Source organism: Mus musculus, chromosome 1, assembly GCF_000001635.26.
Source record: "Mus musculus strain C57BL/6J chromosome 1, GRCm38.p6 C57BL/6J".
NCBI classification, from domain to species: Eukaryota; Metazoa; Chordata; class Mammalia; order Rodentia; family Muridae; genus Mus; species Mus musculus.
This window is the reverse complement of record NC_000067.6, coordinates 63,160,127-63,174,131: the sequence shown is the minus strand read 5'-3', so window position 1 is coordinate 63,174,131 and position 14,005 is coordinate 63,160,127. Positions and strand designations below refer to the sequence as shown.

The following is a 14,005-nucleotide window of genomic DNA, read 5'->3' as shown; positions in this document are numbered from 1 at the left end:
GTGGTAGTGCATGCCTTTAATTTCAGCACTTGAGAGGCAGAGGTCTGTTGGTGGATTTCTGAGTTTCAGGCCAGCTTGGTCTTTACATAGCTAAAAGCCAGTTGTAGTAGCACATGCCAGTAGGATATGTTCAAGAAGCACAGACAGGAGGATCATGAATTCAAGACCAGCCTAGGCCATACCTTTGGGATTGGAAAGATGGCTGGGTAGTTAAGACTGTTCTTTCAGAGGACCCAGATCTGATTCTCTAAAATTACATGACAGCTCAGCAACTGTCTGTAACTCCAGTTCCAGAGGATCTGATAACCTCTCCTGGCCTCCTTGGACATCAGGCATGCACATGGTGAATAGACATGCAGACAAAACACAGAACAAACACTTTCTTTTTTTTTTTTTTTTTTTTTTGGTTTTTCCAAGACAGAGTTTCTCTGTATAGCCCTGGCTGTCCTGGAACTCACTTTGTAGACCAGGCTGGCCTTGAACTCAGAAATCCGCCTGCCTCTGCCTCCTGAGTGCTGGGACTAAAGGCGTGCGCCACCACGCCCGGCACATTGGCACATTCTTTTAAAGATTTATTTATTTTATGTGAGTATACTGTTGCTCTCCTCAGACACACCAGAGGAGGGCATCAGCTTCTATTACAGATGGTTGTAAGCCACCATGTGGTTGCTGGGAATTGAACTCAGGATCTCTAGAAGAGCAGTCAGTGCTCTTAACCACCGAGCCATCTCTCCAGCAGCCCTCACATTTTTTTTTTTTTAAATTAAAAAGGGAAAAAAAAATATGTTTTGGGATTATTTACTATTAGAACTGCTATTACTGTTGAAACTTTTTTTTTTTTTTTTTTTTTTTTTGGTTTTTCGAGTCAGGGTTTCTCTGTATAGCCCTGGCTGTCCTGGAACTCACTCTGTAGACCAGGCTGGCCTCGACTCAGAAATCCACCTGCCTCTGCCTCCCGAGTGCTGGGATTAAAGGCGTGCGCCACCACCTGTTGAAACATTTTTACTATTTTTTTAATGTTGATACATTTTTTTAAGTCAATATATGTGTATATTTATAATTAAAAATTTCTAACTACACATAAACCATAAAATTTTGTGATTGTGTTTGAACATTATTATAGTCTAATGAAGTACAGCATATTTCATTAACAGAAATATTTGTCCACATTCCAGGCTTTGTTTAAACTTAGAAAAAGTTTGTTAATTCTATGAGAATCTTATATAACATGTTTTGTTCATATTCATCAAAGAACTTTTTCTTTTTTTTATTAGATATTTTCTTCATTTACATTTCAAATGCTATCCCAAAAGTCCCCTATAGCCACCCCCACCCCCACCCTGCTCCCCTACCCACTCACTCCCACTTCTTGGCCCTGGCATTCCCCTGTACTGGGGCATATAAAGTTTGCAAGACCAAGGGGCCTCTCTTCCCAGTGATGGCTGACTAGGCCATCTTCTGCTACATATGCAGCTAGAGACATGAGCTCTCATGTAATCTCCCTCGGTCCCTGTTGGACAAAGGAGAATCATTGTTTTATTTTTTAATGTTTTATACCTAGTTATTTATTTATGTATTACTTGTATTCATGTCTATGTACAATATATGTGCCTGGTATCCACAGAGGCACGATAGGGTGTCAGATACCTTAGAACTAGAGTTACAGACAGCTTGGCTGATACATTACTCTAACCTCTGAGCCATCTTTCTAGCCCTTCATTTAAATTTTTTTCAGTCCTGGTTATTGAACCTAGGGCTGTCTCACACTTGGTACCATTGAGCCACATTTCCGTCCCTTACTTTACTTTCAATTAAAAAAAAATTGAAAACAATTTATTTTATTTTCTTGTTTTTGTTTTTATTTTTTGAGACAGGATTTCTCCATATAGCCCTGGCTGTTGGAACTCACTCTGTAGACCAAGCTGGTCTTGAACTCAGAGATCTGCCTGCCGCTGCTTCATAGGCACTGTGATTAAAGGTGTGTACCACTGTGCCCAGCTTATTCTCTTTTCGTATAAGTGCTTTGCCTGCTTTTACATGTGTGCTGTGTGTGTGAGTTGGTACTTGCAAAGATCAAAAGAGGACATTAGTAACTGCAGTTCTGGATGCTTGGGAGCCATCATTTGGGCCCTGGGAGCTGAAACCAGGTTTTCTGCACAAGAGCAGCAAGTGCTCTTCAACCTCTGAGCCTCTCCACTTACCTTTCCATTTTTGAGTCAGGGTCTCGCAGTCTGGGAACATGGGATCCTGCTGCTTTGGTGTCCCAAATAACTAAGATTAGGCCTCTAAAACACCCAAAACAACATAGGTCCATTGTTTTAAAGCCTATCTTTACTAGCTTTTGGGAACTGGTACTGAAAGGAAGATGTCACAAGTTCATAGTACATTTAGGATAGAAGCATAATACAAGCAATTGTAGGACTGTGAGAGAACAAAGCTCCTCAAAGATGCACATAAAATACATATCATGAGAGAGTGTGCTGGAACTAGTTGTGGTAGCACCCAGGAAGCAGAGGCAGGGGAATTGCTTCAAAATTAGCCAAGATTAATAATAAGACCTTGTATCAACAAACAAAATTCCCAGTGTACTGGTAGGAGGTGAACGCAGAAAGTTATTTTATTTTAGATAGCTATTAGTGACAAAGAGTTATTCTTGCAACTTATTTTACTTTATTCTTAATTCTTTTTCTTTTGAGATGTTTCCTGTATCTCTGCCTGACTTCAAACTTGCTGTAGCAGATGTCCTTATACTTCTGATCCTTCTGCCTTTACCTCTCAAGTTCAGGGATTACACGCATATAATTGGATTGTGCTGTGCTGGTGTTAGAAGTTAGGACTTCCTCAGTGCTAGGCAAGCACTCTTGTACCAGCTGAGCTGTATTGCAAGCTCTTACCGCTTTCTTCTGGCTAGATCAGAATTGCCCTTTATTTTATATTACAAAGCCCAAGTTTAGTGCTGGAGATGTAGCTCAGTTGTACCTTACCTATCCAAGGACCCAAAGCCTACTATATACTGACTACTTCTTAGCTATTTGACGTTGTATAAACTAAAGTCTCTGGGACTGCATTTTATATGTACAATTTGAGGGAAAACAGTGGGACTTCTGAATATTCTCTTAGAATAATGTATGCAAAACTATAAAACAGTACCAGAAATTTTATAAGTAAGTTCTTTTCCTTCTACAAAATTAATCTTTTTTTTTTTAATGTTTTTTAGCCATCATGTTAAGGATACCTATAAAAAGGGCCTTGATAGGCCTTTCTAATTCTCCTAAAGGATATGGTAAGTTTTTGTTGTATATTCATTAATTTTTTTAATATTTATTTTATGTATATTAGAGTACACTGTAGCTGTCTTCAGACACACCAGAAGAGGGCATCAGATCCCGTTACAGATGGTTGTAAGCCACCATGAGTATTTTTGAATGTCTTTAAAAAATCCAAAACTAGCCTGGTGTGGTGGCGCACACCTTTAATCCCAGCACTCGGGAGGCAGAGGCAGGCGGATTTCTGAGTTCGAGGCCAGCCTGCTCTACAAAGTGAGCTCCAGGACAGCCAGGACTATACAGAGAAACCCTGTCTCGAAAAACCAAAAAAAAAAAAAAAACAAAAACCAAAACCCAAAACTAAACCTGACAACATATGTTTGATGTAATTGAGTTAAAAAAGCTTTTATGCTTATTTAGTGCTTGAAAAATTCATATCTTAGCCAGGCTGTGATGGCGCATGCCTTTAATCCCAGCACTGAGAATGTAGAAGCAGGGGGATTTCTGAGTTCAAGGCCAGCCTGGTCTGGTCTTTTCAGGACAGCCAGAACTACAGAGAGAAACCCTGACTGGAAAAAACAAACAAACAAACAAAAAATTTGCATCTAGAGAGAGAAGACTAGTAAAAAATGAAAATTTTTATATTTAGCTAATTCATTAGGCTCTGCTGCAATGAATTCAATTTATTTTATTTGTTTTTTTACCCTATTGTTTTGATGGCCAGTTCGCACAACTGGCACAGCAGCAAGTAACTTGATTGAAGTATTTGTTGATGGTCAGTCTGTCATGGTGGAACCAGGAACCACTGTTCTGCAGGTAATTACTTTTATGACTCTGTGAGTTTTCTGATTTTTATTTTAAAAAATTATTTCCTTCATACTGTTTAGTTTCAATATAGCAATGTGTCCTGCAAGGCAGGCAAGTGAAGGACAGTACACAGTTTCTCTAAGTTTCTCCAGAAGTAACCAATTTGCTCATAGACAGACGCTGCTGTATGACTGTGGGTTATCACAGACCTAAACTTTTTTTTTTTTCATTTCTAGACTGTGGTTAGACATAGACAGACAGGAAAACACTGAATGTTAGCCAAAAAATAAAAATAAAAACAAACAAACAAACAAACAAACAAATAAATAAATAAAATCAAGGCACAATGGAAAGTATTTTGGCTAGCTCGGGGGTGGTAGAGATGTCAGAAGTAAAACTAAATCATGGCCAGCTATAAGGTGTAAGTTGGTCTGTGACTCAGATGAGAAGAGAAGGTCAGGAGTGACGCTTTGACAGGGAGCTTTTGTGGACTGTGGACAAAGCAGATAATGGAGAAAGACTTTACCATAGACTGTGAGGTCTTACCTAATTTCAGAGCTCCCAGGTTTGGAACAGAGCAAGAGTTCTTGAGGAACTTACATAGGAGTAGGTTAAGATAAGTGGGTAACGGTGATAAAATAATAAAAGATGCCTCCATCTGTTGTGTTCAGTAAGAACAAGATCCAAAGGAAATTATTCTAAAGCAGCATTTTGTCTTCTAGGCTTGCGAGAAGGTCGGCATGCAAATCCCTCGATTCTGTTACCATGAAAGGTTGTCTGTTGCTGGAAATTGCAGGATGTGCCTGGTAGAGATTGAGAAAGCTCCAAAGGTACATGATACCTGGAATTCCCTATCATGCTGTGGGAGGGAAAAGACTTTAAATCTTGCAGCAAACTATCTAAAATCAATACTGCTATAATCCAATATTTTTTTTGTATGTAGGTTGTCTTAGTTTGGGTTTTATTGCTATGAAGAGACACCATAACCAAGGCAGCTATTATAAAGGCAAAAACTTAACTGGGCTGGCTTACAGTTTCAGAGGTTCAGTTCATTATCATCATGGTGGGAAGTCTGGCATGATGCAGGCAGATTTGGTGCTGGAGAAGCCAGGAGTTCCTGATGGAAGGGCTGCCATGAGAAGATTGTCTTCTCTAGGCAGTCTGTAGGAGGGTTTCTTCTGCACTGGGTGGAGTCTGAGCATAGACGGAGCCCTCAAAGCACACGCCCACAGTGAAAGGCTAGCCTCCTAATAGTGCCACTCCCTATGGCTAAGCATAAATCTGTGGGGCCCATACCTATTCAAATCACCACACAAGTGATTCATTTCAAACAAAATACATTGATGGAAATATTGTATAAACATAAATGCCATATAGCAAGTCTCAGAGTTCAAGATGGTTTCTTAAGCTTTCAGGGTCTTAAGACACAATCTTAAGTACACGGTGGGTGTATAACGTATACTAGAAGTGCTTATGCTGTACTGTTCTCACTTGACAAAGACTTGTGGAGCAAAAGTTCACTTTAGGTTATGTCATTGCATTTTGGTGTACATAGCTGTAGCTCAGCAATGCCTACAAATGAACAAAGGTTTGTGTGTGTGTGTGTACATGTTCCTCTCTGTGGGGGGCACAGGACAACCTCAAGGATTATTCCTCAGGGATTCTCCATTTTGTTTTTTACACACAGGTCTTTCTGCTTAGGCTAGGCTGGGCAAGTTCCAGGGATATCAGCACCTGTCTTTGCCTCCCCAGTGCTGAGATTATAGCATGTACCAGCGTGCCCAGCTTTTTTTTTTTTTTTCCTTTTTAAAGATGTGTATATATATATATATATATTACAGTGTTGCTCTCTTCAAACACACCAGAAGAGGGCATTAGATCCCATCACAGACTATTGTGAGCCACCATATGGTTGCTGGGAATTGAACTCAGGACCTCTGGAAGAGCAGTCAGTGCTCTCAACCACTGAGCCATCTTTCTGACCCTTGACTTCATTTCTTTTTCTGGACTGACCTCAAATATAGCACTTATAGCATAGCACTGTCTAGTGTTAAACTCTTAAAAGCTTAAAAATTTTTAAATGTTAAAAAAGCCAGGTGGTGGCATATACCTTTAATCCCAGCACTTGGGAGGCAGAGTTAGGCAGGGTGTATGTATTTATGTGCTTATGTGTATACATTCATATGTGTATGTGAATACTGGTGCACACAGCATTCACATATGTACTACTGCATGTGTGGAGGTCAGAGGAGTGAGTTCTCTTCTTCTACCAAGTTGGTCCTGGATATCAAACTCAGATCTAAGCTTGATATCAAATGCCTTTACCCACTATTCTCCTGAGTGCTAATATAGGCATTGACCACGTACCTTTTTCTTTTTTAATTCTTTATCATGTGTGTGTGTGCATGATGTGTATGCATGTGTCATAAAACATGTGGAGATCAGAGGACAACTTTGTGCGATCACTTCTCTCCTCCTTTAGGCTCCAGGATTGACTTGGTACATGCCTTTACATACTGAGCCATTTTGTCTGTCCATTCCTGGTTTTTGAAAGCACAAAAATGATGATGAGTTTGGATGTAGTAGAACACACTTCTAATACCAACATGCAGGAGCAGATGCAGGCAGACCTCTGAGTTAGAGACTGGCCTGGCCTACAGAGCAAATTCCAGGTCAGCCAGGACTATGTAGTGAGACCTCCTCTTAAAATTTTTTAAAGTAAAAGCCAGGCATAGTGGTGTATATACCTTTAATCCTAGCACTTAGGAAACAGAGGTAGGTGAATCTCTTGAGTTTGAGGGAGTTTGAAGCCAGCCTAGTCTACACAGAGAGCTCCAGAAACCCTGTGTCAAAAAAAAAAAAAAAAGACCCAATTTCAGAGCAGAATAAAGAGTTGCTTTAACTAATAGGGCTAATATGTCTTAGTTTCTTTGGGGATGCTATAACAAAATACCCAAATCTCGATACTTTATGAAGTAAAGGGGTTTATTTAGCTTATAGTTTTGGAGTCCCAAAATCAAGCAACCACATTTGGTAAGCCTCTGGTTGTTATATGAGAAGAGGAAAAGCAAGAGACTGGGTAGGGCCACTATTTGTTTATTTGTTTGTTTGTTTTTGTGGCAGTAATCTGCTTCTTATGGGAATTAATCTCCAAGACCTAGTCACTGAGAGGCCAGTGTAACTCTCACATATTCCAGGTGCCTCCAACTAGGCACTACTACACAAACTTCTGTAGACTGGGGAGCAACCTTCTAGAATATGACCTTTTGAGGGGACAAACCACAGTAATGTTTTATTTGTTTTTAAGATTAGCATGAATGGTCAAATTATCCTATTAATAGTTTTAAAAAATATGAATTTATTTATTTATTTATTTATTTTTAGAAAAGGTCTTACTATAAATAAAAGCCTGGCTGGCATAGGCTGGCCTCAGGCCTGCAGCCTCTGCCTTCTGAGTGCTGAGATTAGAGGCATGTGCCACTCTACCTATCTGAAAACAAAAATTGATTTTGAAAGATTATCTTTGTTTTTGTTTTCTTCTGCTCTGTTTTGTTTTTTTAATCATTGAGTCAGGTGTCAGGCTGTCCTGCAACCTATTGTTATATCTCATGGTCTTTTGTTTTTAATGGATTATTCAATATTTTATGTATACAAATAAATACAAGTGTGGATTTCTCCATTGAAATTCTAGGTTGTCGCTGCTTGTGCTATGCCTGTAATGAAGGGCTGGAATATCTTGACAAACTCGGAAAAATCTAAGAAAGCCAGGTACTTTGTTGTTACTACTGTAGATTTGTCAGGAGGTGATTATGCTGCCCACACACAAGAGAGTTCCCGTCAAACACGGTTTCTCTGTGTAGCCCTGGCTGTCCTGGAACTCACTTTTTAGACCAGGCTGGCCTCAAACTCAGAAATCCACCCGCCTCTGCCTCCCAAGTGCTGGAATTAAAGGCGTGCGCCACCACCGCCCGGCTCCCATCAAACTTTTTAAGAGCAGCAGAAATGAGTACAGTAGAGGAGGTCACTCAGGTGTTGGAGGCGTTGCATGGAATATTATCAGTATTGAGAACTTGAGAGGGGTAGCCCCAGGACTTACTGAGCTGAGCACACGTTGATGACACATTAGTATTTGCTCTAGTGCTCAGCGTATGTTTGTGAGGCTTGTGGATTAAACTTGCCATAGTGCTGGAATTCTAGCCCTGTTTTCATTTTAAATTAAAAATGATTTTACTTATTTTTATTTTATATGTGTTGGTGTTTTTCCTGAATGTATGTCTTTGTGAGGGTGTTGGATCCCCTGGAACAGGACTTATAGACAGGTGTGAGCTGCCACACAGGTGCTGGGAATAAAACCATGTCTCTAGTGCTCTTAACCACGGAGCCAACTCTCCAGCCCAAAAGTTATGGTTTTAAAAATAGCACATGCCTATAATTTCAGGAATTGGGTGGTTGCTTTAAGGAAAAAAAAAAAAAAAAAAAAAAAAAGCTGGGCAGTGGTGGCGCACACCTTTGATCCCAGCACTTGGGAGGCAGAGGCAGAGGCAGGCAGATTTCTGAGTTCGAGGCCAGCTACAAAGTGAGTTCCAGGGCTATACAGAGAAACCCTGTCTCGAAAAACCAAAAAAAAAAAAAAAAACCACTGACAGTGATCGCACATGCTTGTGATCTCATCACTTGGAAGGTGTAGGCTGGGAAATGAGCATACAAGGACACAGGATCCTTGCCTCATTGTGAGTTGGATGCCAGCTGGGCTTCATGAGACCCTGTCTCAAAATAAATATATAAATGAGTAAGCAAATTATGACCCTGAAAGTCATAATTTCCTAGGATTAATATTTAACCTTATGAACAAGATCAAACTGTGTTTAATACTACCTGAATACTAATATGATAGCATATCTGGAAGTAAATGTAAAATTTATGTTAACTGTAAAAAGAAAATCTATAAAGGTTATTGAGCTAGCCTATAGGTCACCATTTTTAGTGATAGCTTCTTATGTCGCTTTGTATATTTGATTTTTCATACAGAGAAGGTGTGATGGAGTTCTTATTAGCAAATCACCCATTGGATTGTCCTATTTGTGACCAGGGAGGTGAATGTGATCTGCAGGTATCTAGAATAATCTGTAAATGTTTTTGATGAACTCATTTTAATTTCATTAGCAGCATTAGATTGACTGTCTCGTAATCTACTTAAGGACCAGTCCATGATGTTTGGAAGTGATAGGAGCCGATTTCTAGAGGGGAAGCGTGCTGTGGAGGACAAGAACATTGGGCCCCTAGTAAAGACCATCATGACTAGATGCATCCAGTGTACCCGGTGCATCAGGTAATGTTTCTCTTCTGGCATAGCAGTGGGTACTTGAATGAAAAAAAGAAATGAAAAAGGAACACATGACTGGTCCCTGGAATGATGGAGGAGAAAGTTTATTGTAGATAAAAGGAAGTGCACAGTCAGAGGCAGACAGACCTGGGAAAGTGCAGAGTGAACAGGACCCTGAGCCAGGGGATCTGAGACGGGTGGGGAAGGGAGAGTCAGATCTATAGGCCACCAGGGTAAATGGTAGATAAAAAGAGCCCAACAGGATCCCCATAGCAAAATGACTGAAGGGCATTCCAGCCTCTTGGCTGGAGATGTTTGGGGAGGTGGGGGGGGGGGGGTCTGAAGTGCTGGGTGTGCCTGAGATGCAGGGAGAATCTGGACCAGGCCCACTTTGATATGTTAAATAGGCACCTCAGTTATCCATCTGCCCTGGGTTTGAAACCTATCAGTGCTGACTTAACATTCATATAGTTTCTTCGAATAACAACACTGGAAATGATAGTCATTATTAATGGGGAAAAGTTAGGTTTTGTTTGCTTGGGTTTGGTGTTTTTTGGTTTGTTTGTTTGTTCCATATGTTCTGATAACATGATTTCTACTTGCTTTCAGTTAATGCCAATTTCAGTTGAATTTAAAACTTAGTCTGGTATTAATTGTGTGATAATTTACTGAATTGTATACTTGTGATTTGTACAATTTTCCGTTTGTGTGTTACACTTCAGTTTCAGAGAAAAATTCACTTTTATTTGCTGACTATATTTATCATTGAAAATATACTAATTCCTTTTTAATGTTTTGAAAGTCATTGACTTTGTGATTATGAAAAGGAAAAGAAATACTTTTTGCTGAGCTCATCCATTTGATAACAAATTTTATTTTTTAGGTTTGCAAGTGAGATTGCAGGAGTAGATGATTTGGGAACAACAGGAAGAGGAAATGACATGCAAGTTGGCACATACATTGAAAAAATGTTTATGTCTGAACTGTCTGGGAATGTCATTGATATCTGCCCTGTAGGGGCCCTAACCTCTAAGCCTTATGCCTTTACTGCCCGGCCTTGGGAAACAAGGTATTTATCTTTGTGGTTTTGACCAACTTGTTTTTAAAAGATGTTATTTTGTGTGTGTGTGACAGGTGTGGTGCAGGTGCCCCTGGATGTATACAGGTATATTTGGAGGCCGGAAAACCACCTTAGTGGCATCCCCTGGAACACTTCTACTTTCTTTGAGGCTCAGTCTCTTATTGGTCTGTAACTTACCAATTAAAAAAGACTGGCTGGCTTTTGATCCTTTGCTTCTCCAGCACTGGGAGTGCAAGCATTTTTACATCTTGATGAGGCTAGAACTCAGGTTCTTGTACTTATTAGGCCAGGGCTTTACAGACTGAGCCATGCACCCTTCCCTGATTATTTGTTTTAATTGTTACTTGGTGTGTGCCTGTGGTTGTGTGTTCATGCACAGCTGGGTGGTACACGCCAGTGTGCACATGTGAAGAACAACTGTAGGGACTCGGTTTTTACCTTTTACCTTGTTAAGGCAGGGCTCTGATTTCTTCATTATGTGTATGTGCCAAACTGGCCAGCCCACAAGCTCTTGGCCTGTCTCATTCTGCCTGCCATCACACTGTAGTCGTGCTGGGATTAGAAATTTGCACTTCATCTGGTTCTTGATAGGACTTTCAGAGATCAATCTTAGGTCATCAGCCTTGCTCAGCAAGGGCTTTTCCCCTCTAAGCCACCCTCCTGGCCCTGTTTTTACATTTTAGTTCACTTCTTTTTTTTTTTTAATAAAATTTCTGGGTCATTTTCTTCCTAAATTTTAGTTGGTTTTATCTACATTTTTATGTTTGCATTGTGTGTATGTGTGTGTGTGTGTATGTGTTAGAGGAGGGTTGTGTGTTTGGAGGCCAGATATGTGTTAGGTGGCTTTAATTTCTTTTCACCTTATTTTTTTGAGACAGAGTCTCTTATGGAACCTGGAACTCACTGATTTGGGTAGCCAGGGAGCCCTAGTGATCCCCCAGTCCCCGACTCTGTGATGCTAAGGTTGCAGGCATCACTGACACACTCAGCTCTTACTAGATTCTGGGTACCAGGTCCTTATGCTCGTGTAGTCTGTATGTACTGACTGAATGATTTGACCCAGCCCCATAAAATGTTTTAATGGAAAATAACTACTTAAGTTGAAAGGTAGGACAAGCCTCAGCAAATTATATTCTTTCTAAGATTTTAAGTATGTGCATATGTACTTGAGTAGTCTTTAGTCTTTAATGAGGAGAGAGAGAGGAGCAGCATCAAGACAAACCATAACAGATTTTTTGTTTTCTTGAGGCAGTGTCTTGGAACTTGGACACTGTGGACCAGGGTGGCCTTGAACTTACAGAAATCCGTCTGCCTCTGCCTCCCAAGTGTTGGGATTACATTGTGTGCCACTCATACTCAACATTACGGATTTTTAGAGTAGTCAGGTGTGTTTATGCAAGCACCGGATGTTGACATCAGATGTCTTCCTAACTCTCCCTTCATTCAGTGACTCAGGCTACATTCCTGCTGAGCCTGAAGCTTGCCAATTGCTATCTCCAACTCTGACCAGCCAGAGTAGGTCCCCTTACCTAACCCTGCATACTCCACTCTCCGCCCCTTTCTTGCCTCTAGAGTGCTAGACTGCCATGTACTCCTGACTTTTACTTGGGTGCTCAGAATCTGAATTCTGGTCTTCATGCATACATAGCTAGCACTTATCTCCTAAACCATCTCCCCAGCCCCGCAAAACAGTTGTTTTTGGATTTATTTTATATGTGTGTGTGTGTGTGTGTGTGTGTGTGTGTGTGTGTGTATACACATATATATGTATATACACATACACATATATGTATATACACATGTATATATGTATGTGTGTGTATCTATCTATTTGTCTGTCTGTCTGTCTATCTATATCTATATGAATCTAAGTTATGTATGAGCCCTATGTGTATGCAGGTGCTTGAAGAAGCCAGAAGACGGCATTGAATCCTTTGAAATTAGAGTTGGATAGTGATAAGCCGCCACGTGGGTGCTGGGAACCAAACTCAGGTTCCCTGTAGGAGTAACAAGTGTTTTCAACTGTTGAACCATCTCTCCTGCCTTACAGAGTAGTTTTTAATGCATTAAAGCTTCTTTTTTTTTTTTTTTTTTTTTTTCAGAGCTAAGGACTGAACCCAGGGCCTTTCGCTTGCTAGGCAAGCATTCTACCACTGAGCTAAATCCCCAACCCCACATTAAAGCTTCTTATGTTTTGATGTATAAGTGATAAAATGTTATTTGGGAGGATTTTGATTTTTGTTGATTTTTGTCGGGTTTTGTTTCTGCTTTCTGGAATGGTTGATTCATTGGTATCTGACTGCCAGCAGCCAAGGACTAATTAATTGTATGCCCTTCTAATTGGCCTATCAAATAATGTGATTAAAATATGGAGGTGCTTATTTCTATTGCTGTTCTGAGTTCCGCTAGTTTTAGAAATGTAGAAGGCAAGGTGGATCTGGTAGTAATCCCAACACGAGGGATGCAGGTGCTGGAGGACATGTTCAAGGTCACTTGTTATCTAGAGGGTTTGAGGCCAACATGGCCTTATGAGACTTGCCTCAAAATACCAAAAAAGGAAACCTGATATGGAAGTAACTAGCTAACAGAAACTCTTCTTACTCTCAGAATCAGCATACTAAATTGTGTTTATTTTCTCAGAAAGACAGAGTCCATTGATGTAATGGATGCAGTGGGAAGTAACATTGTGGTTAGCACAAGAACTGGAGAGGTAATGAGGATTTTGCCAAGAATGCATGAAGATATTAATGAAGAATGGATCTCTGATAAAACCAGGTGTTGTCTTTAATTTTTTGCGATTGATTTAAAAATCTATGATCTTTTTTGAGATTTATTTTATGTATATGAATGTTTTGCTTTTATGGATAATCTGTGTGTCCCATGGTGTTATGGATGGTTTGTGAGTCGACATGTAGGTGCTAGGAATTGCACTTGTGTCCTCTGCAAGAACAAGTGCTCTTAACTACTGAGCCATCTCTCCAGCCCTCATGGTCATTTTTAATGGACATTTTTTTAAAGATTTATTTATTTATTATATGTAAGTACACTGTAGCTGTCCTCAAACACTCCAGAAGAGGGCGTCAGATCTCATTATGGGTGGTTGTGAGCCACCATATGGTTGCTGGGATCTGAACTCACAACCTTCGGAGGAGCAGTCAGTGCTCTTAATCGCTGAGCCATTTCTCCAGCCCCTTTAATGGGCATTTTTATGTTGCAAAATGATATACATTTTTGAAAAATTTGAGTTTTTATAAAGAGAATGAGAAGAAAATCAACTTGAGTAGTTACAAATGCTGGGCATAGTGGCACAAGCTTATGATCTAAGCTACTTGAGGCCAAAACAGGAGGATGTGAAATATATGGACAACCTGGAAGATGTACCTTGTCTCAGAATGCAAATGCAAAAGGGCTGGACATGGAGCTGAACTGTAGAGCATTTGCCTAATGTAGTCCAGATCCTGGCTTTGATCTCCAGTACTTGGGAAAACAAGGGAAGATTTGTTTTTAAGACTACATCTTCCTGTGTAG

General features: G+C 40.1%; 1 protein-coding gene across 6 annotated transcripts in view; it reads left to right on the top strand.

Moving 5' to 3' along the window:
- The window catches only part of Ndufs1 (NADH:ubiquinone oxidoreductase core subunit S1), a 33,231-nt gene that overhangs the window by 2,691 nt on the left and 16,535 nt on the right, over nucleotides 1-14,005 (top strand). For 4 of the 6 annotated variants that reach the window (NM_145518.2, NM_001160040.1, XM_030253694.1 and 1 more), the window contains 8 exons: nucleotides 3,218-3,283; nucleotides 3,991-4,082; nucleotides 4,796-4,903; nucleotides 7,765-7,841; nucleotides 9,102-9,183; nucleotides 9,272-9,402; nucleotides 10,280-10,465; nucleotides 13,118-13,252. In NM_145518.2, the coding sequence (NP_663493.2) occupies nucleotides 3,223-3,283; nucleotides 3,991-4,082; nucleotides 4,796-4,903; nucleotides 7,765-7,841; nucleotides 9,102-9,183; nucleotides 9,272-9,402; nucleotides 10,280-10,465; nucleotides 13,118-13,252 (872 nt within the window). In that variant the 5' untranslated portion in view covers nucleotides 3,218-3,222. Of the gene's footprint in view, nucleotides 1-1,874; nucleotides 1,979-3,217; nucleotides 3,284-3,990; nucleotides 4,083-4,795; nucleotides 4,904-7,764; nucleotides 7,842-9,101; nucleotides 9,184-9,271; nucleotides 9,403-10,279; nucleotides 10,466-13,117; nucleotides 13,253-14,005 lie in introns of all 6 variants that reach the window. The other 2 variants (NM_001160039.1, NM_001160038.1) reach the window with 1 other exon arrangement.